Consider the following 21808-nt stretch of genomic DNA (forward strand, 5'->3'; position numbering starts at 1 on the left):
CCACACCACCCTCATCTCTGCAAGAGATGGGGTACTTCTGGCCTTCTTCTCGCTGGATTCTATCACTGTTTGGGGAGCATTTTGCCTCCAGTAAACGCAAATTTAATGAGGTCAATGCAAACCCCATAAAAGCCCCAGTCCGTCGTTCACCGCCATTATAATTAAAAATGTTGCCCCCAGCTCCTCCTATAAAAAAAAGACTAAAGGAACGGGGAACTGCAACAGATTCTTCTGTTTCTGGTCCCTTCTATACAGAAGTGCCCCAATCTAGTTATTTGCCTTCAGTTACAATCTGGCCAGGACTAGAAAGCATAAGAAGCAATGTCTATCACTAAGTGCAAACACAGAGAGGCACTAGAAGTCTCTTCTGCAGTATTTGAGACACCACCACCCCCCCTCCACACACACACACACACACACACACACACACACACACACACACACACACACAGAAGGAAACCGTGGAGGTAGGTTCCACCAAAGTGTTGTGGTAAAAGCTGAGTAAATTTGGGCAGGTAGAAGAGTTGAGGGGAAATGGATTTGAGGGGCTATATTTAGAAATAAACTAGCCATTTCTTTCTTTCCTGTCTGATTGAGGGTTTCGGTGCTTTATCCTTCAACAAAGAAAATCAAATCAAATACACTTTAAAGAGGAAAACCAATATGAAAGCAGCTCCGAGCGTGGGGGAATGGTTTAGACTACCTTTGGTTTTGTCTAAGAGTACAGGGTTGGGTTATTAGAGGTTTCCTCCTTTCTAACACATTATGTCCTGACAGCTCCTTCTTAGGACCAAGGTTACTGTTGCTTTTGGCTTGTGCCAGTTGTCATGGCATCATGAATCCAGCCCAGAACATTTCCATAAAGTCATATTCAGATGCCCAGATGTGTGCTGTAATGGCCAAAGGGTTTGAAGACTTAAGGAATCATTGAGTATTCCCCCTTGGACACAGCAGTCCAGGAAAGAGGCTTATACACTTGGAAGAGGGCAGGGTTGGACCGAGACATAGAGAGGAAGCAAGAAAAAGAAGTAGTGAAGGAGGTTGGGGACTTCAGGCCCCACCCTGCCTACTTCTTGATTGGTATTAGAGATAGACTCCTAGCCTTTCTACCCACCTAAGCTCCCCAAATGTAGTTCTCTTAGCATTCATCCTGCCTGGACCTTGTTGCCAGGTTTCTTTTCAGCTGAAGCCGAGCTCCCAACCCGAAGGCCCCCAGATAGAGAAGATACATGATTCTCATTCTAAATCTTTTTCTTTGGGGTTTGGGATTTTAAAATCCACAGTGAATGTAGCTTTCTGCACATTGATTGACAATAAAGGCAGGCATGAAATATTCACCCAGGGCCACTCTCTCATACTAAATATTTAACACAACATTAGAGAAGGTTTTTCCCAGACTTTGCCAGGCACCGGCTGGGCGGCTGGCGCACTGCTCACCACTGGTTTATGACTAATAGGAGTCCCTAGCCAGCGGCAGCACAGCAAGCTTGACAAAGTTGGGACACTGGCTCATAGCTGGGCTGCCTCACCTTTAGAAAACTTCAGATACTCTTCCTGGGAACCTGTCCTGTAAGGGAGCTCACCCGATACTGGACAGGAAAATAATATAAAGACTTTTTGTGAGCAAGCTCTGATTCTTCAGGTAGAGGGGTAAGATTCCCTGAGACTTGAGGGGAAGCATCCAATATTTCTGGGGAAATCAGGTAGGAAAAGGTCCTTTCTCTTACCCACAACCTCTCATAAGAAAGGGACCAAGACCCCTAAACGGGAAACCCTTCTCCTTCCCCCAGTCCTAAGGGGAAAAGAGCAGCAGCTAAAGAAAAAAATACAATTACCCCCTCCCAGCCACCGCCCCCGCCCATCCCACCGCCCACCCCACCCCAACCCTCTCTCTCTCCTCCTTTGCTCGCTCTGTGGAATGGAGAGGAGGGGAGTGACGAGAGAAAAACGAATACAAATCTGCAATTGATTTTCATAATGTTTCTGCGGTGTTTGCAAACCAATCGCCTGAACGTCCCCGATCTTACCTAAGAGAGAACCCCTCCTACGTCTGCGAAGTGCTCCGAACTGATATATGACAATATCTACTTTGGATCACGTGCTCGGGGAGAGAGACTAAGACGGATAACGCGTCATCTCGCCTTCCCAAAATTTCCCCCCTCGCTAGATCGGGTCCAAAACCTCCAGCCGGAGGAGGCAGGAGAAGAGAACGATGTTTAACTCGGTCAACCTGGGCAACTTCTGCTCGCCTTCGCGCAAGGAGAGGGGCGCTGACTTCGGCGAGCGAGGGAGCTGCACCTCCAACCTCTATCTGCCCAGTTGCACTTACTACGTGCCCGAGTTCTCCACCGTCTCCTCCTTCCTGCCCCAGGCCCCCTCTCGTCAGATTTCTTATCCCTACTCAGCCCAAGTGCCCCCGGTCCGGGAGGTCTCCTACGGCCTGGAACCGTCCGGGAAGTGGCACCATCGGAACAGCTACTCGTCTTGTTATGCGGCGGCCGACGAGCTTATGCACCGGGAGTGCCTGCCTCCTTCCACAGTCACTGAGATCCTCATGAAAAATGAAGGCTCCTACGGCGGCCACCACCACCCCAGCGCCCCGCACGCGGCACCCGCCGGTTTCTACTCCTCAGTGAACAAGAACAGCGTCTTGCCCCAAGCCTTCGACCGCTTCTTCGACAACGCCTACTGCGGTGGCGGAGATGCACCCGCCGAGCCCCCCTGCTCCGGCAAGGGCGAGGCCAAGGGGGAGCCTGAGGCGCCCCCCGCCTCGGGACTTGCGTCCCGGGCAGAGGCCGGTGCTGAGGCCGAGGCCGAGGAGGAGAACACGAATCCCAGCTCGTCCGGTTCTTCCCATTCGGCGACCAAGGAGCCGGCCAAGGGAGCCGCCCCCAGTAGGTAGCAGCGGCCGGGAACCCGAGGGCAGCGAGGGAGGGAGCGGAGAGGGAGGGCTGGAGTAGAGGGGGGGGCAGGGGAGCGCGGACAGTCTCGTGTTTTGGGTCAGTCCGATTTTATGTGGAGTTTTATAAGCATTCAAAGGATTTTATTATAACCTACAAAGCCCTCTCTCCCAACGACTCGACTTTTTACGATGGAGAAGGGGTGGGGAGGGAGGGAAAGGGGCTCTTTGGAAAAGCCGGGTGAGCCCCCCTCCTCCGTTATCTCCCTCGGTCTGTGAAATTTTTAAAAGTGCCACCATTGCGGGCGATATTAACTTTGATCGTGAACTTAGAGGAGCGTTTAAGAAAGGATGGGGAGTCGGGCTGCTGGGGGGGGGGTGGGAGGGAGGGGAGGGGTGGAGGGGGAGAAAGGGGAGGGCGAGGGACAGACTGGGAGAAATCCAGAGAAGGGGAGAGGTAAGGGACAGACGCGACGCGGCAGAACTGGAGTCCAGAGAAGCTCTTCAAGGCCGCTCCGCTTCTTTTTAAAACAACTTATAAAAAATGTTCATATTACGTATTCGCGGGTCTTTGAGAAGAAACCCGGACAAGCCAGGGTTTGGTGGTGACAGGAGAGAAGGGAAAGGATCGGAGCTCTCTTGTGCTTCAGGCGAGGGTGGCGATGGCTCTCCGGGGTCTGAGGCCTCTGGGTAGGCCCAGCCTGGTTGTGTACAAGGCAGGGCTGGCAGGGCAGGCAGACGGCGGGGTGTCCCGGGGCGCCAGGGCACCGCAGGAGGTTCGTGGGTGTCCAGCTACCTCTACTGGCTAGTTTCCTCCAGGATTCCTCACTGCTCTCGCCTGATCTTACTCCTTTGCGCCGATTCTCCGCGGTTCCCTCCGATTTCTGGAGGAAGGGATCCTGGATTTGAGAAGCATTAGGAGGGTGGCTTGGAAAGGGCAAGGGCAGCGACCAGGAGCAGACAGGGCGCCCCAGGGAAAGCACGTGGCGCGGGCAGGTTTTCCTCTACTCGCAGACCCTGTCAGCTAGGGCTCTGGCCTGAGGGGCAGGGGGAACTTGGTTCTCAGTGAACCTGGCAGTGGGATCGGGGCTTGCCCCAGCGCAGTGGAGACGGAAGAAGAGGCGCCGGTCTTAGAGGGAGGGTTGCCCGGCGGCGGGACTGGGAGCTGTGCGGCTGAGCTTTCAGCGGCCCGGGTTGGCTGGGGTCGCCCGGGGTCTCACGTGTCTCTCTCCCCTCTCCTCGCACTTGCCCCTTCCCCTCCCTCCAGACGCCCCCCGAACCCGCAAGAAGCGCTGCCCTTATTCGAAATTCCAGATCCGGGAACTGGAGCGAGAGTTTTTCTTCAACGTGTACATCAACAAAGAGAAGCGGCTGCAGCTGTCCCGCATGCTGAACCTGACAGACCGACAAGTGAAAATTTGGTTTCAGAACAGAAGAATGAAAGAAAAAAAACTGAGCAGAGACCGGCTGCAGTATTTTTCAGGAAATCCGCTGCTGTAACTGCAGACTTGACCCTTTGGGGTGGGAGGGAGGGAAAGCGGGAAATTTATTTTATTTTATTTTATTTTTAATTTTCTAACTCTTTTTTTTCCGCGGGTGGAAAACTGGACTGTGGCCAGGGCTGGCCCCCCACTGCCGTTACTGGCACTTCCTTCTAGAACTTCCTTGGCCTCGAGTCTAATTCACTGTAGGGGACAGAGACCCGGCCTGGAAAAAGGGGTGAGGGAAGTGTCTGACCCGTGGTTAGTGGACCCTGTTGGCGCCAAGGCCCCAAGACTGTTTATTTAAAAGAAAATACACCTTGCAACAAAACCTTGCTGCTCCGATTCGGTGAGAGGAGGGGCGGGCACAGTGGGCGCCAGAGCCGAACAATCCTTGAACTCAAGCTTTCCCTAGCCCAAGTGAAAAGATCCACTGAGCCACCTTGTCTGCGAGACCTCCCAGGCTCCCCGCCCCCACCCTACCATGCCCCTCGGTTAGGGGCCAGCTAAATGTGATCCTGCCTTGCTGTGAAATTCCTGTACGTTTGACCTGGTGTTAGGTGTGCAAAGTCCAAGTCCTACCTCCGTCTGCGCCTGGCCCCGCCTGAGCCTAGCTGTTCTCACCCTAAATATGTAGACCCTTCTTTTGAAAACTCCTACCTGGTGCGTTGAGTTGTCTGAACCTTTCCCTAGGAAGTGTCTTGCCCCCACCCCTGAGGATTTATTGCTAGTCTATGCAGTTCTTACCTCTTTTAAAAAGAAACAGGATTGAGGTAGAAGGGGTATGGGAAGATGGGGTTGGACACCTCCCTCTAGCTGGGGTCTGCGTTTATGTAAATATTTTTCATAAGCCTCTCTACCTGGAGAGGAAGGGGGAGGTTGAGCTGGAGTGAGATTCTAATCACTCATCCATGTGCGTGAGTGCGTGTGTATGTGTGCAATCCCCACCCTACTTCTGTCTCTGAGGGATTGTGTGAATTTTTTTGGTGGCAAATAAAGATATTTCACTCTGTTCAATATTATGATTTTATTTGACCTTTTTATTAACCCCTCTCCTCTTAAACCCCCCCTGTGTTCCCAAGACAGCAGAGGTGGTGGTGGTAGTGGTGATGGTGGTGGTGGTGGTAGTGGTGATGGTGGAGGAGGGGAAGGAGAGGGAGGAGGAGGGGAAGGAGAGGGAGGAGGAGGAGGAAGAGGAGGAGGAGGAGGAGGAGGAGGAGGAGGAGGAGGAGGAGGAGGAGGAGGAGACATCGACTATTGGATTGAGAGAGCCTGCTGCTGGAAAAAAACGGCCTTCTGAGGTGAGGCAGGCCAGTACCAGGGGGACACTGGCGCTCAGCTCCAAAGGCAGGGGCAGCCTAAGGCTGCTCCAGCTCTGAAGGACATTCTATGCTTAGTCCTAAACTCCTTTTTTTCTCATGTGCAACTCAAGCTGCATTCAAATGCCCAGCAATGCTTCCTCTTTAAGTACAGGTTTGTTGTGGAGTTAATTGTAACCATCATCAAATTTAAATTTATAGGAATTTTCTTGGCTCCACTACCCTCCTGCCAGATGTCTCCCTCTGGTCACAGTCAAATATGTAGAGCTGAGGGTATGTCTCCCTCTTTCCTCTCTCTCTCTCTCTCTCTCTCTCTCTCTCTCTCTCTCTCTTCTCGGGTGTCTTAGAATTTTAATATACAATTTTAAAGGAAGGAGGGGAGAAGAGGCCAAACCAACCCTCTCCTGTCTTCTTCACAGCCTCTAGGGGTGGGAAAATGGGGCCCATCCCCTTCCCCTTTGGCCCAAATGGTCAGGCTTCTCCAGACAGAACCAGACACCTAGGCTGGGGCCAGCCTGACTTTTATATGTTGGCTGTTTCAGAATAAAAAGCTCCAGAGATGTGTTTTGTAGGGATTAGTAAAGAGGGCATCAGGAAAGGAGGTGACCTATGGGACAACCTTCATACCAGTCTATATTTGCTGCATGTGTTTCTTCAGAGGAAAGTTAACTAATGCTTTCAGTTCTTTGAAAAAGAACACTCATCTATCTTTTTTTTAAAATTTGTTATTTTGGGGTAAGAGGCTTAGGACCACTTCTCTTATATCCTTCTGTCTTTCTGACCTTATGGGATTCCAAGATAATATTCTCTTCCATGCTTCTTTGTTGGATGGAGGGGAGAAAAGCACCCTGGGTCTCAAGGACAATGATTACTCCCTGTTTTGATGACTGAGATTCCTGCAGCTTAGATAACTGAATCTCCGATTTGCAACTGTGTGTCTCTTTGAGATTTGTCAACTTCGGAGTATTGTGGCTCACAAGCTTTCCTGTGCTCACAAACATTGTATCCTTCAAGGCAGTGTCTTTATGTGTGTTCATGAGGAGGAGTATAGTTTGTACACATTTGTCTGCATGGAACAAATGTGACCTGATGTGCCCAGTTTATGTCCTCCTTCCCTGGTGTGTGAACAGTAAGCAGGATTGCAACCAAGGGTCCTCTGTGTATTTGTGGATGAGGGGGGTTCCTTGAGATGTGATATTTACCTATTACATCTAGCTATACCAGGGACTGTTGTCATGTTGACCATATTCTCTATATAAAAATAGATAAGCAAAGAACAAACTATTTAAAAAGGAGACTATTAGAGGAGAGAGAGACATATACCCTTATCTCTTTTCTACAAATATACAACTGAGAAAAGAATCTCTCTTCTAGAAGATATTTCTAGTGAATGAGAGAAGAGTTATCTTGAAAGAAAATCAAAGGATTGTGTGACTTGAGTCCAAGAACCTGCCAGGGAGGGGGGGGGCAGAGAGGCAGAGAGACAGAGACAGAGACAGAGACAGAGGCAGAGAGATAGAGACAGAGAGAGGCAAAGAGACAGAGGAGAGGAAGAGGGAGGGGTCTTTAGCCCCCAAGCAAGCCCACCTTCACGCTCCTGGGATGGCCAACCCCCTTTGCTAACAGGGGCACTCTGGGCTCAACCCCTTGGGGTAATCCCCTCCAGCCGCAACGCTGCCCTGGAACAAAAGATCGCAGTCTAGACGCCGCCATAAAGCGTCCCCGAGCCTCTAAACCCAGTTTCATTTCACCCTTAACGACCCAGTCTGGCCTGTGTTAGAAAATGCTTCCGTCCTAAACAGTAAACAAACCCCCAGTGGATGGTCTTGGCTCTTCCAACACACCCCAGGCGCCCCCACCCCATCATCCCTTTGCCCCACATTTTCCCTCCTTTCCTCCAGCCTTTCTCAGCTCCCCACCCCCCAAGTAAATAAACCAGAGGCCGAGTTCAAAGTTTCCTGGAGCTAAGGAGGAATGTTGGTTGTAAAAATCCAAGTTTATAGCGCACGTGGGAGTTTACAAGGGTATTAAGTGGTGTGGGCTGAGAGAGCTCTCTGGGCCCCACCCCCTTTCCACTATGGGCTTTGGGGGTGCAGGGGGAGTCAGGGGCGCTTGAAATGAGAAATTGGCTAGAAGTAGGCTTGGATTTGGAGTTTCTTTGTCACTCAGACCCTAGGTGGCTTGGGAAATGCAGAGTTGCCTTGAAGGTGGGTCTTCCACCCCAATTCTGAGGGAAAGCCTCTGGATTCAGGTCTCCCAGAACCAAAGAGTGGAAAGCTCTTCTGGGAGGCCGCCGTGGATCGGGAAGAAAGCATGGATGGTGTAGCCCAGGTGCCAGAGAGTGAAGAGAACTGCAGTTACTCTGAAACCAGTGTACCAGAAGGGAAGGAACTACCTTGATCTCATTTCTTGAGAAGCTGACAGAAGAGAGGCCTTTGCTCCAAGAAGGCGAAGGAAAACTTTGAACTTCAAGGGAGTCAAGGGCACTGCCTCTTTCTCCCTCACCCCCAACCCTCCCGCCCCTCTTAGGAATCTGTAGAGCAATTTCTTTTGAGGCCAATATTCCCTGAAGTGGGTAGCCCTGGGGTTTTCCTGGTGCCCCAGGGATGGATAACGCTGTTTACTAAACCCTTCCCGCTCTGCGCTAGCCAGCCGGGTGTGCACGCGACTACACTCTTTATTATTCATATAAACCTTTGGAAAGGCAACGCCCTGGAAGTTTTTATAACTTTGTTTGGCATAAAATTTTTACAAGATTCCCCCTCCTCTTGAAAAAAAAAGTTTAGTTTAGGTCTTGCCACAGAATAGAACTCTAGAGAAGGAAAGAGGGATGAGCCCTGAGGCTTCATCATATGTAGGGGGGTACTTTCCTTTGCTGAAGGTAAAAAGGGCTTGAAAGTCACACCAATCCTTCTTGAGGTCTACCCAGGACCTGGCTTTCGGGACAGCCAGCTAACAAAAGCGACAGGCATTCAGGAGAGTCCTATCCACCATGCATTTGAGATGTACTCTTTCTAGACCCACACAATTTGTAAAATATCTGCAGTATAGCAAGCCTTCCCCCATTACACCGTGTTTTGTTGTAGGCTCTATTTCTCTGTGTCTGTCTCTGTTCTTCCTCTCTCTCTCTCTCTCTCTCTCTCTCTCTCTCTCTCTCTCTTTCCCCCCTTCCATCCATTTCTTGGAGTAGTGAAGTTCTATAATCCTGGCTCAAACTTTTAATTTGGGGGTTGGGGCTTCTGCACACACAGTCCTATCCCTGTTGCCTGTGGGGTTTAAGGGGAAAAAAGTCCAAATACCAGGAAATTCTTGCCTAAAGATTGCAGTTGCTGCAGAATCAAAGGAGATGGCGGCCAGCAGGGTTACAGTCCTCCCGAATCCTTTATAAAGGACTTATGTAGGGACATGGACTTGGAATGCCAACAACATACATATGACCCTTTGGACCTGCACTCTACCCTCTGACAGAGCCTTGGTCTCTCACCTTCCTATCTCCAGTCCTGAGAGCAAAAATGAGCTAAACTTTAGTCTATATGGTGTTCAGTTCCAGCAGGACAAAGATAAGGGAAGTGCTCTCTAATTGTGGGTCTAACGGACCAGTTTCTTTAGTGTGATGAAATGAGGACCAGGAGCCAGCATTTCAAGTATCTAGGAGCCTTTGGCACTGACTGGGGGTGGGGGCGGGGGTGGGGAGGTGTGCTTGTGGTGCTTCTGAGCATTCTTGTCCCTCTAATGGCGACTGGACTGACTGTAAGTAAGGCCTGACCACCTTTGCTGGCTGACTGTTTTACACTTCGCCTTGTGGGGAGCTGAACTGAGCCTGAAGGCAGAAGGTCAATTCCAAGCCCGAGCAACTGGAACTAGAAGGCTCCAACCTGTTATTTTCCTTCTCACATAACGTACCTAGCACAGCAGAGAAAAATAAGTAAGCCTTCCCTCGGGGAGAGGAAGCAAAAGAAACTGAAGAAAGCGAAGAATAAAGTTTATCATAAAGAAAGAAGAAAATGAGGAAACAATAAATCAAAATCCTGAGGGGGAAAATTACAAAGAAGAAGGAAGAAAAAAATAGAGAAAGAAGGGAAAGCCGGAAAATGAAAAAGAAAGGAAAGGAAGAAGAAAAGAAAAGTGAAGAAAAAAAAAACAACAAAACCAAAACAGACCTTCAAAAAGGAATTAGCTAGTGAAGGAGGATCCTGTTTTTTACCCTCAGGAGTAAGGGAGCCCCAACCACAGTAGACCCTGACTGGAAATCTGACCTCCTGAAGCAACTCAGAAACAAACCATTAAAGTGGGGACCAGGGTCTTTCCCCCAAGTTGCCCTCCCTTTGGGCTCCTCCTCCCAATGCTTCTCTCTGGGGTGTGTGTGGTCTGGTTTCGATTCCATAGGCAAAGTTAAAAATACTGGTCGGTTTTCCGAAGGGGCGGGAAGCAGTCATGCTGGCACGGGATAGCGAACTTTGGAATTCAAGGACTGCAGGAAGCGCTTTGGGTAGAAGTGAATATTTGAGGCTGTGTACGTGCAATGAAATGCAAGCCGGACATGTGGATTGACGCTATACTCTACAGCCTCTGGGTACAAGTGTGTACAGTGTCTAGATGTCTAGATGTGAGAGTAAGTCCGCTGGCAGCCCTGCCTGCCTGAGTGGCTGCAGAATCCGAAGTAGAACAGAAGCCCCTTTATCAGTCCTCAGCCTCTCACCTCTTTACCTGTTTGAACCTTTCTCCCCTGGACTTCTGAGAATTCCACATTTTGCTTGGAGTTTCCCTGCTCTTAATTCAAGTGGGGCAGAGCTTGGTGCTCTAGAAGAAAAGAGAATTCTTCCTTCAAGATTTGAGAAAAGAACGACTAATCTCGGCCTCCAGAACAAGGAGAAAATCCCAACAGTCAGTGGTGTAATTTTGCCTTCCATTTTTGCTTGAAGAGGTTTCAGCATGCACATTTTAAAACTGAATTTAGTTACTTTTATTCCACAAGGAGAGGCACTCTTCCTCTTTCTCTTCGTCTTCAGATGTTCCCAGATCATCTTTAACCTCTCAGGGAAACTCCGACAATTTTCAGAGGAGAAAACAGGGTGCTTCTGGGCGATTTGAGGGCTTCACCCGAAAAGAGACCACCTTCATTCTTATCCATTCACGGGGATCCTTAGTGCATCTGTCCCCGAAGAACTGCAGGGCCCTTCTGGAGCCAGCCAGGAACTCCTGAACCCTCTTCTGCTCCCTTGCTCACCGACCCAAAAATATCAGGAGGCCCAGGCGGCCCAGTCCAGCTCAGCCGGACTTCCCTTCAGTGTCTGGACGCAGGGCGGGAAGAGTGAAAGGGCCCTGGGCTTTCTCTTAGGGAGGGTTGGATTTATTGAGACATGGGCACAGCCTGAGCCCCACTTTGACCTGCAGTCCCCGGAATTTTCACTTCCTCGAGTTGAGGTAAGAAAGAGGACCCCCGGAGTAAGGCTTAAGTGCAAGGCTGATTGCATTGGGTGAAGAGATACCTAAAAAGCAAAAACAAACAAAAAATAAAACAAAACAAAAACCCCAGGGTGACTTTCACAACACAGACTTTCAACTGGGCGCCCCAATCCAGTTGACAAGGGTACCCTTTGGGTAAGGCCAGCGGGCGCCTGGCTGTGGCGGCAGACCGGGTGACTGAGGCGGCACGCATGCCTTTGAACGCCAGGCCCGGACAATAGGACGGAAGATGTCTTTGCTCGTGGCCTCGGGAAATGCGAGCCCAAGGGGGCAGGGCTAGAGACCCAGGCTAGACAGGACTTTCCTGTACCCACACAAATGCTCTCTGTCCGGGCCCTCGCTTTCACTTCTTCTTTCCTTTTACCTCTATTAATACAAATACCAAAGTCCTGGAAAAGCCAACAAGTTATTCGGTCGTGTCCGAGCAAGCCAGCGGGCTGTTGCTTAACAGCTCTGGGTTTTCGTTTATCTTGAGTAATTAGAGGCAAACATTTGTCCCAACGGGGGTCCCACTTAGGCTGATGAATTTGATTTCTTGTTTCATTAATGGGCCGTGTTTATCATACTTCTAATTATTTCAACTTTAAACACTATTCGTTCTTGTGAGGAAGTGGGAGTTGAAACAGGAAGCTTTTCTCCTGAGGGTATTATTTCCACTAATAATGGTAAAAAAAAAAAAATCCTGAAGCAACTCCATTGCCTCCCATAGCTGAGGTTGAAGGTGGGGGTCTGGTTTGTAGGGGAGACAGACCCAGAAACGGAATAATTTTGCTTCTCTCTTCATAGCTAGCCAGTTTCTGTCTGGGACATGTTTGAGGACTATTCTAGAATTTTCTGACTCTCACCATCTTCTCTCAGTCTGGGTTCCAATCCCACTATCCCCTCCTGCAAATCTCTTCCCTTAAGGAGTTCGGCTTGGCCGGAACAGCACGGGCCTAGATGGAAACATTGTACTTTCCCCAGCTTCTAAGACGTCTATCACTGAGATAAAAGCGGGAAAGTGCTGAGGTAGTCCAGCACCTGGCTGTTGTAGAAAGGACCCTCACGACCAGACTCCAAACCGAGGACTTGGGCAGGATTTTGGGACGACAGCTCCAGGGACAGGCACACCAGGGAGGAAAATAAAAAGAGATGTGAAAGAGGGGGAGGGAGCCCCCCAAAGCCATATAATTCTCAATTGCTTTGGTCTTTAATTTCATTGTCCCATAAATGAGGAAATATCAGTTCCCATACTAAATTTTTATCCTCAGCTGATAAATATGACGGGAAATTTTCTTTGGGTCCTCGTAAAAGGGAACGGTTTCGATCAAACTCGTGGGGAAAGGCTTATGCAGATAATACAAACAGAGTGGTCATAAAGTCTCGGCTGTTTCCCGCGGGATGGGCAGGGGGGACAAATGGCTCCCTAGACTGACTGCTGCTGGGGACTGTCCCAAGTCTGGTCTGGGGCCTAATCAGCCTAACCTTGCTCTGAATAACACCCAGGCTGAAACCAGGGCGACCTCTGCAAATAAAAACACAAAACTATTTCAAATCTCCCCTGCCAGCCGCACACTCCACAGATTCACACCCCTGGCAACCCTGGGTCTTTCTCGCCACCCCTGGTTGGGGGAAATAGGGGCAATTCTTCCCTTAGTTATCTTCCACCCTAGCTGGCTAGGGCCTCCAGGAATCGGTCCAGCTTCTTCACTCATCCACGCCAGGGAGCTCGGCCCCGGAGTCCTTTCCCAGCCAGGCTCTGGTCTTTCGGAAAATGGAAAGCCCACAGCCTCTGCCCAGGGAAAAATGCGGGGCTACCGGAAAGACAAGTTATTCTCCGGATTCCGTTTCCTGAGGAAGGGGTGGAGAATTTAGTTCGCTTTGGAAGAAAAGTGATGGAGAAACCTAACTATTTCAAACACACATCCCTCCTAATTCCCCCTCCCACTTCTCCCCTTTAGTAAACACACAAAAAATAGACCGCCCCTCTTCTTTAAAAAACAAAACAAAACAAAACAAAAAACTCCCAGCCCAATCTCTTAAAAAGGACCCTTCTCGGATGGCGTGTAATTGTTTCTTGGGCTCTTTTCCCGCGTGGATACGGTATTCCTCCAACCTAAACAAGGCCTGGAGGTTCGAGCTTTCTCTCCCGGAATATTCCTTTTTTAAGTAGGGACAAGGTCAGGCGGGAAAAGATGGTCGGTTGCCGGGACATAGAGCAAAGCAGACTACCGAACCCGCTCTAAAAGCAAAGTCGAGAGGACGAGAGGACGGAGCTGCTCATCCAGTAAGGCCCAGGTTGCAACTCCAGGGTTGGGGAGAGGGTACCTCTCATCTCCAGCTTCCTCCTGCACTGATCCTTAGGCCCACTGAGGTCCTCCTTTGCCCAGAATCTCTTAATTGGCTGTCACCCGGGCCCCGGCCCACTCTAGACACTGGAGACTTCCAGTTAGTACCCAAAAGGAACTTGCAACTCAACCAACCTCCAAGAACTACTGGAGCGCCCAGACCCAAGGGCCAAGCCGAAGGAACCAGGGGGCAGGAGAACAGAAACTTCAGCTTGATTCTTTAACTTTCTCTTGTACCCTAAGCCCACTGGAAACCCCTCCCATTTCCCCAAAACCTTACCCGGCTACCAACCCAAGAAAAGAAACGGAAGTATGGGGGCAAGAAAGTGGAAGGTGAAGAGAGAGAAAAGAGTACCTGAATCCTGTCTTGACCCTTTACTTTGAATTTGACTGTTTTGAGCCCGGGTTGCCTTACTCTATCCCGCATTTCCCCCCCTCCACTCCCTTCTCCCCAAGAGCTACAGGCTGATTCTCTAGTAAACAAGTCCCACTCTTCCCAGAACAGCCCCATGTCCCTCCACCCACCCCACCACCACCCCACCACTACCCCACCGCCCTTGCAGCCCGGGGGGCGCTTCCTTTGTTCGCCATGAAGGGCTCCGGTGCCCCTACCCCGAGGCAGCTGCTAGGTGGCGCTGTTACTCCACGTTGAGCGCTCCGCCTGCCGACAACTTGACCCCGCTGACGTCACGGCCGTCTGAATCATCAAGGCCATTTTCAAATCCCATTGGTCTAGCCGTCACATGGTGAGGACCGAATGCACGGATAATTATGGAGCTGATATTTCCCCCCTCCCCTTCTTTTTCCTCCCGCCCCTTCAACCGCCCCCCCCTTCCCGGATGGGGGAAAAAAAGATGTCAGCTCCTCCGCTGTAGTATTGCTCCTTAAAAACCCCTCTCTCTGAAAATGACATGCCCTCGCAATGTAACTCCGAACTCGTACGCGGAGCCCTTGGCTGCGCCGGGAGGAGGAGAGCGCTATAACCGTAGCGCAGGAATGTATATGCAATCTGGGAGTGACTTCAACTGCGGGGTGATGAGGGGCTGCGGGCTTGCGCCCTCTCTCTCCAAGAGGGACGAGGGAGGCAGCCCAAACCTGGCCCTCAACACCTACCCGTCCTACCTCTCGCAGCTGGACTCCTGGGGCGACCCCAAAGCCGCCTACCGCCTGGAACAACCTGTTGGCAGGCCTCTGTCCTCCTGTTCCTACCCACCTAGTGTCAAGGAGGAGAATGTCTGCTGCATGTACAGTGCAGAGAAGCGGGCGAAAAGTGGCCCTGAGGCAGCTCTCTACTCCCACCCCCTGCCGGAGTCTTGCCTTGGGGAGCACGAGGTACCTGTACCCAGCTACTACCGCGCCAGCCCGAGCTACTCCGCGCTGGACAAAACGCCCCACTGTGCTGGGGCCAACGAGTTTGAAGCCCCTTTTGAGCAGCGGGCCAGTCTCAACCCGCGCACCGAACATCTGGAATCGCCTCAGCTTGGGGGCAAAGTGAGTTTTCCTGAGACCCCCAAGTCCGACAGCCAGACCCCCAGTCCCAACGAGATCAAGACGGAGCAAAGCCTGGTGGGCCCAAAAGCCAGCCCCTCGGAGAGCGAAAAGGAACGGGCCAAGACCGCAGACTCCAGCCCAGACACCTCGGATAATGAAGCTAAAGGTAAGGCCGTCTGGGCCGCGGGCGGGCTGGAACGTTGAGGGTGCTGGTCTTCGTGGTCTGGATTTGGGGCAGGAAGATAAGGGAGAGTTGAGCAGAGGCCTAAGGAACTTGAAGGTTCTGAATTCACCCGGGCTTGAGGCTCCTGTTTGCTGAGCGCCAGGCTGGTAGTGTCATTTAGCAGTGGAAGGTAAACCGAGACATGGAGGTGCCAGGCCAGCCCTGCCCTTGGGTGCATAGGCGGAGGAGGGGCGCACTACAGGCAGCCTGCGGGTACTCTGTGCTGCACCGGATCGGTGGTCATTCCTAGGCGCGTGATGGCTTTGGTTTGCTTTTTTAGTGAGGATGTCCTGGGGGTTCATGTCCCCAGCTCAGGTCAAAGCTCACAAAAACCTTAAAATGGCGATCTTTAGGCCAGGGACCAAGGAAGGCTTTGAGATGAATAATATCTCTTCAGTGCATTTTCCTAGTTGGAAAAATGTTTACTACGAAACACAATTTGTTGTTTGTGGGTCGGATTTGTGCGTGCAGTTTGTGCCCCTGCGATTTCTGTCTCGGCAGGAGCCTTGGGCAGCGAGGCTGAGGCCGGAAGAGGTGGAGGTGAAGGGCTGCCCGCCACATCCCTCCCTCCTCCAGATGCTTGGCTTGAGGATGGCTTTGGATTAGGGCATTGGAAATGGTGGTTTTGTCCCACCACCACCCCCGCTTTTCTTTCTTTCTTTCTTTCTTTCTTTCTTTCTTTCTTTCTTTCTTTCTTTCTCTCTTCTTCTTCTTCTTCTTCTTCTTCTTCTTCTTCTTCTTCTTCTTCTTCTTCTTCTTCTTCTTCTTCTTCTTCTTCTTCTTCTTCTTCTCCTCCTCCTCCTCCTCCTCCTCCTCCTCCTCCCCTTCCTCCTTCTCTCTCTCTCTTTCTCTCTCTCTGTCTCTCTCTCTCTCTCTCTCTCTCTGTCTCTCTCCTTAATTCTTTTTCCTTTTCTATATTTTTTTCTGGTTACATTTTCCCCCAGTGATTTTCAAAAGCAGCTTAAAAATGAATGGTTGGAAATTTTCTGTGTGTGTGGAAAGCGGTTTACTCCTGAAAGGGAAAGAGGCATTGGTTGGAGTTCTTTGTGATTTTTGGTTCACTGCTCAGCCAGAGTTCAAGCTCAGGGTTCAAGATTCATTTCTTCTGTAACTGAGCTGTAATCTGGGAAGAAAAATCATAGTTTAAAAGAGGAGCAGGTTTGTGGTGCAGAGGGGAACGACTTTCCCTGAAAAGTTGGAGCAAAATGCACCAGAAAAGGCCCAATGGGTAGGAATAAACCCGCTCCCCAAGAAACTGGCTCCTGGTGATGCTGATGGAGGCCGGCTCATTGGTATAGAAGCAGATGAAATATTGAGGGCGAATCAGGCTGGGGTGGCCTGAACCTTGTGTGTGGTGCTTTGTATATGGTTTATATATGGATGCAACTGCACACTCGTGCCTAATGGCAACCTGTATCACACACACACACACACACACACACACACACACACACCCTTGTGTTCCTTGTACACACACTCACACATGCACATGCACTCTTTTGGCGCACAAGGGCAGAGCCTTACCCTCTTGGGTCTATTCTGCAAAGATATCCTTGGTAAGTCAGTCCTTAGAGACTTTGACCAGAAGATGGCTGTGGCTGTGCTTGTGAAGGTGAATGAGTAAGGCGCCCATATAGCTAACACATGTCGTTATGGCTCATGTGTCACGAAAAGGTTTAATTTTATTCCCTCACCATAAACCTTCAGCTGGACTGGGGTGGAGGGCAGAAAAAACTTTGTCCTAGCCATACCAAAAAAGTAAAGTCAAGGTTAACAAGTCTACCCTCTAAACCCAAACTACACCCACTTTGATAGACTCCCCTTTCTTTCCCTATTGTCCCCCCAATAATCTAAGCCTTCCTATTCCAAACTAACACCTAGAGATTATACTTCGTGTTCTCCTTTTTCTCCGCCCCCTTTTTGGTGTTCTCACCAGGCCAGAGGCAATGAGCTTTTGGCTAAGGTCCACTTGTAATTCCTTTCCTCCTCTTAAAACTCAACAACCCCAATAAAAAACAAACAGGATAGAGTTAGATGTAGAGAGCCTGCAAACAGTTTGCCAGAAGCTTCAGGTGCAGAGATTTGAGAATAATTAAAGATGTTGATAATTTCTAGACTATAGCCTCAAGTTTGCTGTTTTATTCCCTCCCCCCTGATGTTTTCTGGTTGCCCTAGGGAGCTTTCCTCACCACCAATCCAGACGAAATCCAGGACCCAGAAGGCCCACTTGGCATAAGGAAGAGAGAAAGCAGGGTGCACACCGGGCTATCAGCAAAGTTATTTGCTAGGTACCCGCTCCCTAGTCTTTAGACTCTTTATTTCACTCTTTAAGGGTGGCCATGTTCTATACTGTTACCTGCAAGGGCAAGCAAGACTGGTCCATTTCAGCAAGAATACATACTGGAAAGAGATGCTAACAATAAAACAATAGAAACACATATATTATGGTATCTTCTCATATATATAATATAGATATCTATAATATATCTATAATATATATAATATATATCCCTCCTGTGCATACAGATGTGTAGGTGTGTATATTTGAAAACATATAAACCTACCTACACATAGACTCTAGGAGATGGCAATACCTTAGGATGTCTGCCTTCCTTATCCTTAAGTTCTGTGGGCAGAGGAAGTTGTCTGAGCATCCCTTAGCATGCCTCAGAGCTGTTGCCCCTGACCCCTGTTGCTCAGACAGGTTTCCTCCACTCAGTTATACCTGAAGCATATGGCCAGGAAAGGAGATAGCAAAGGGAAGCTCTAACAAGACAGTAATCTTGTGGAAATTCAAGTGAGAATAAGAGTTGGGGGTCTAGTGCAGGAATTCCAGAGACAGGGACAGAATCTCTCCACAAAGATGAAAAGAATTTAAGCTCTCTGGGAAATGACTCTGAGCTATGGGGCAGTCTCTGCATTGAAGATGCTTTTTCTGTCTGGCTGCATTTTTCCAGAGCTAGAGCAGTTCAGAGTTGAGAGAAAGCCTGGAGAGGTTTAAGGCAACCACTAGGATCAGGGAAGGCATTCAGAATCTGTTAGGATAAGGTAGGCTTGACTAATTTAAATTTAGCAAACATTTTGAGCATAAAGGCCTCTTCTATTTCTTCCCTGTAAGTATGGGCTTCTAAGAAATTTCAAAAGCCCAAGAGAACCAGCCCCCAGGCCTGTGAAGCTAGAGCAGTTCCCTTCTGCTTCTTCAGCCTCCCTCAGCCCAAGCAGGCTTCCAAAAGCTGCACCACCGAGGTCTTGCTTCTTCCAGGGATACTTATGTAAATAATGTTATTTTTAACAGAGGAGATAAAGGCAGAAAACACCACAGGAAATTGGCTGACAGCAAAGAGCGGAAGGAAGAAGAGGTGCCCCTATACTAAACACCAGACGCTGGAATTGGAGAAAGAATTTCTGTTCAATATGTATTTGACGCGAGAGCGCCGCCTGGAGATTAGCAAGACCATTAACCTTACAGACAGACAAGTCAAAATCTGGTTTCAAAATCGCAGAATGAAACTCAAGAAAATGAACCGAGAGAATCGGATCCGGGAACTGACCTCCAATTTTAATTTCACCTGAGCCAGCGTCATCTCCTCCCCCCTCCCCTTCTCTCCTTTCCCCGCCCCTCCTCCCTTTGTGCCTGGTGATATATTTTTTCCCCTCCCTGAGTATAAATGCAATGCGCCTGCAAAAAAAAAAAAAAAAAAAAAAAAGGCAAAGACCTCAGACTCTCCTTCCAAGGGACCTATGGTTCGTGCTTCGAGGATGCTTCCACCTAAAGCATGAAAATGGGGTGCTGGGTTTTGGGGTGTTGTGTGTGCCCTCATAGACAGGGTGGTAGTGTGGCCGGTGTGTGTGTCAACTCCTCAGTCACCCATGCACACACATGCAGCCTTCTGTTCTCCATGCAAAGTTGAGGTCAAATCCACCCAATTATAGGGGAAAGAAAGGGGGATAAAATCAGAGAGGGTCTGTAACCTCGTAGAGCACAGTTAGAATTGCTCCCTCCTTGCTGCATTCCCCCTCTTAGAATAATAGATAGTCTTGAAAGTTCGGCTAGTATTTGTGTGTTTGTCATAGCACCCAGTGTCTAGACTAACCCTCCCTGTGTGTTTCCCTCCCAATGGCTCTGAGAATATGCTTGAAGTATTTGTACTGCTTTCTGCTTTTCTCCCACCCTTCCCAACACACTGTATCTCTCTCTCTTCCTAACATCTCAGAAATTCCACACAGAAGAACAAAAACATTAAAAAATAGAACATAGCAAAGTAAAAACAAATTCCACCCCCACCCCAAGTTGTCCTGCTCCTGTCTGGGAGTTGTGTTATTTAAAGATAATCTGTATGTTGTATCTTTTGCATGTAGCTTCCTTAATGGAGAAAAAATTCCTAATAAATTTCCGGAATCTTGATCCTCAAATGGATGGTTTTTTCTGTTTTTAGTGGCTTTTTTTTTTTTAGCGACACCCCCTCCCCCAAAACACTGAGTGTGTGGATATGTATGTGTTTTGTGTTTGACTCATCTCCTACAGCCTTTTCAGAATGTCTCTTGGCGGGTTTAATGTAAGTGAGAGACCATAACGTTGATTTAAATATTATCCAGGTGACCACAATAAGTCAAGGTCATAAAACAGTAATGTCAGGACGGTCTTGGTGCGCGCGAGAGGTGGATTTTATGATCTGCAAATATAATGTGGTACTGCAGTAAAAGATGCATTTAAAGGTGACTGGAGGAGGGAAAGAGGCAGAGAGCAAACTGCAATCTTGAGGAGCAGACGGATCTGATTGCCTTCGGTACTGGGGCTGGATGCACCCCACCACTGCTGGGGGGGGGTACCTCAGGAACCCCCACCCATCTAAACAGAGGAATAAACTTAACTGCCGGAGGGGCACGAGGAGTTAAGCCCCCGCCCTCGACAGCAGCTTACAGAAGAGCCAGCGGCAGCGAGAGAAGGAGGAGGCGGCGACAAGGTAAGAGAATCGGTTTCTTGTTCTTCTCTTGGCGGTCGACAGAGGACTAGCAGCGTCCTCAGGTGCCCGGAGAGCAGCGCGTAGAGCACGGAGGAAGGTGTTTCGGGCATCTGTGTTTTCTGAGAGCCCCGGATTTTCCTTGTGGCCGCCGGCAGTGGAGGGCAGCGACTATGAGCTCCCTCTCCTCCCCTCCCTGGCCCACTGCCGCCGTGGGGTTCGGTGGTTAAAGGGGTAAATTGGTGGTTTTGGCTTCTTTATCTTTGAAGGCACTTAGGGGCGTCTGGAGGTCCACCCATCAGTTTAGGTGTCTCTGTCTGGTTGTAATGTAGAAGGGTTGGAGCTTGAAGCTTGGGTTTTCTTGCGTTTTGCTGGTGTGGGTGTGAGCCTTGTCCATGTTCTTGGTCTTAGTGTTCCCAAGCTGTAGGGATTTGCCAGACAAGTGGCCTGACTGGAAGTGGCCCCACAGCACAGGCGCTGTGGTCTAGACACCCATGTTTGTTGAGAAGCCTGAGACAGAGTCTGGGAGAAGAGTACAGGAGAGCCAGATGGACCAGACAAGGGGACCCAGTTCAAGAGTGGAAGAACGATCCAGCTCCCCCCAGGGCCAGGGCCAGATGCAGGGGGATAGCGCTATTGCAGTACTGGGGGTGGGGCAGGGATTTGGCGGCTAGAGGTTCCATTTCACCAGATTTTCTCAATGCAACTTGCTTATACCAGAAACTAACAGAGGCTATCAGATCCTCAATCCAACTAGCCACCCAAAGTCCACTCTATAGTCCTTAGGGAGGTTGTAAGGGCGGAAAGGGGATCGGGCTAAATTTCTTCCTTTCCCAAGCCCCTTCCCTTCTCCTTTGGAGAGATGCAAAGCCTAAGCTCCGGCCCTGTTTGCTCAGCTGATCTGTGGCTTAGGTAGTTTCATGTTGTTGGGATTGAGTTTTGAACTCGGCAACAAGAAACTGCCTGAGTTACATCAGTCGGTTTTCGTCGAGGGCCCCAATCCACCTCCCCTAACCCTTCCCTCCCCTGTGGGGCTGCCCCACCAGCAATCCCAGATAGGGCAAAATGGGTGCAGACTGAGGAGGTCAGGCTGTGAGTGGGGCCATGGGACAAATTCTGGACAGCCCTGCTTTACAACCATCTCCCCCTCAGCCTGTCCCAATCTCTGGAACAGAGGGAAAGCCCCCCCCCCAGCTATTGTCTCCTGAGCCCAGCTGATAGAGACAGACAAAGAAGGTCCAACCAATTCCAAGGAGGTGCAGGAGTTTGAGTCTGGCCTGGCGGGCCAGCTTAGTTGGGGAACAGGGTGGGGCAGAATCATTAAAGGACAGAAAAGCTCCCAGAGAGAGGAGGGAGTCCCTGAAGTCTCTCCCTGCTACCTCTAAGGAGAGAGCCTTGCTCCTATGGAAAGTGAGGGTGTTGACGTTCAAAGAGTTAGGGAACTCTGCGAACAGTAGCCTCTTCTTTCCTCCAGGGCTCTGTCTCCAGGGAAAGGATGGCTACAGGAAGTGAGTAGGTTAGTGGAGAAACACCAAGTCCAAGTAGAAACCTTCCTCAACACCACCCTGTTGAGAGCAAAAGCCCAGCTCTGGTCTGTCTGTCTGTCTGTCTGTCTGTCTGTTACCGGTAGGCCTTGCTCTG

General features: G+C 49.9%; 2 protein-coding genes, 1 long non-coding RNA gene and 1 other non-coding gene across 5 annotated transcripts; 3 read left to right on the forward strand and 1 right to left on the reverse strand.

Moving 5' to 3' along the window:
• Positions 1–1883: 1883 nt before the first annotated feature.
• Positions 1884–5399, forward strand: Hoxc11 (homeobox C11). 2 transcript variants are annotated; one of them, XM_039078238.2, is made up of 2 exons: positions 1884–2898; positions 4167–5397. In XM_039078238.2, exons 1-2 carry the CDS (start codon positions 2213–2215, stop codon positions 4468–4470), a joined length of 990 nt encoding a protein of 329 aa, XP_038934166.1. In that variant the 5' UTR covers positions 1884–2212; the 3' UTR covers positions 4471–5397. The 2 variants fall into 2 exon arrangements, with proteins under 2 accessions (XP_038934166.1, NP_001295568.1); NM_001308639.2 differs by having other exon boundaries at positions 2166–2894; positions 4167–5399.
• On the reverse strand, positions 5393–14066 carry LOC134479790 (uncharacterized). Its single transcript, XR_010053538.1, has 2 exons — positions 13628–14066; positions 5393–12995 (listed from the first exon to the last, which is right to left on the reverse strand). It is a non-coding gene; the product is annotated as an uncharacterized LOC134479790 (long non-coding RNA).
• A 332-nt stretch (positions 14067–14398) lies between these two features.
• Hoxc10 (homeo box C10) lies at positions 14399–19619 on the forward strand. Its single transcript, NM_001308636.2, is given in 2 exon segments — positions 14399–15149; positions 18502–19619. Coding segments are annotated over 2 exon segments (1029 nt in total). The 3' UTR covers positions 18780–19619.
• A 1433-nt stretch (positions 19620–21052) lies between these two features.
• On the forward strand, positions 21053–21162 carry Mir196a (microRNA 196a). The gene has a single exon (NR_031913.1). It is a non-coding gene; the product is annotated as a microRNA 196a (primary transcript).
• The last annotated feature ends 646 nt before the right edge of the window (positions 21163–21808 follow it).

The sequence above is a fragment of the Rattus norvegicus genome, chromosome 7 (assembly GCF_036323735.1).
Source record: "Rattus norvegicus strain BN/NHsdMcwi chromosome 7, GRCr8, whole genome shotgun sequence".
NCBI classification, from domain to species: Eukaryota; Metazoa; Chordata; class Mammalia; order Rodentia; family Muridae; genus Rattus; species Rattus norvegicus.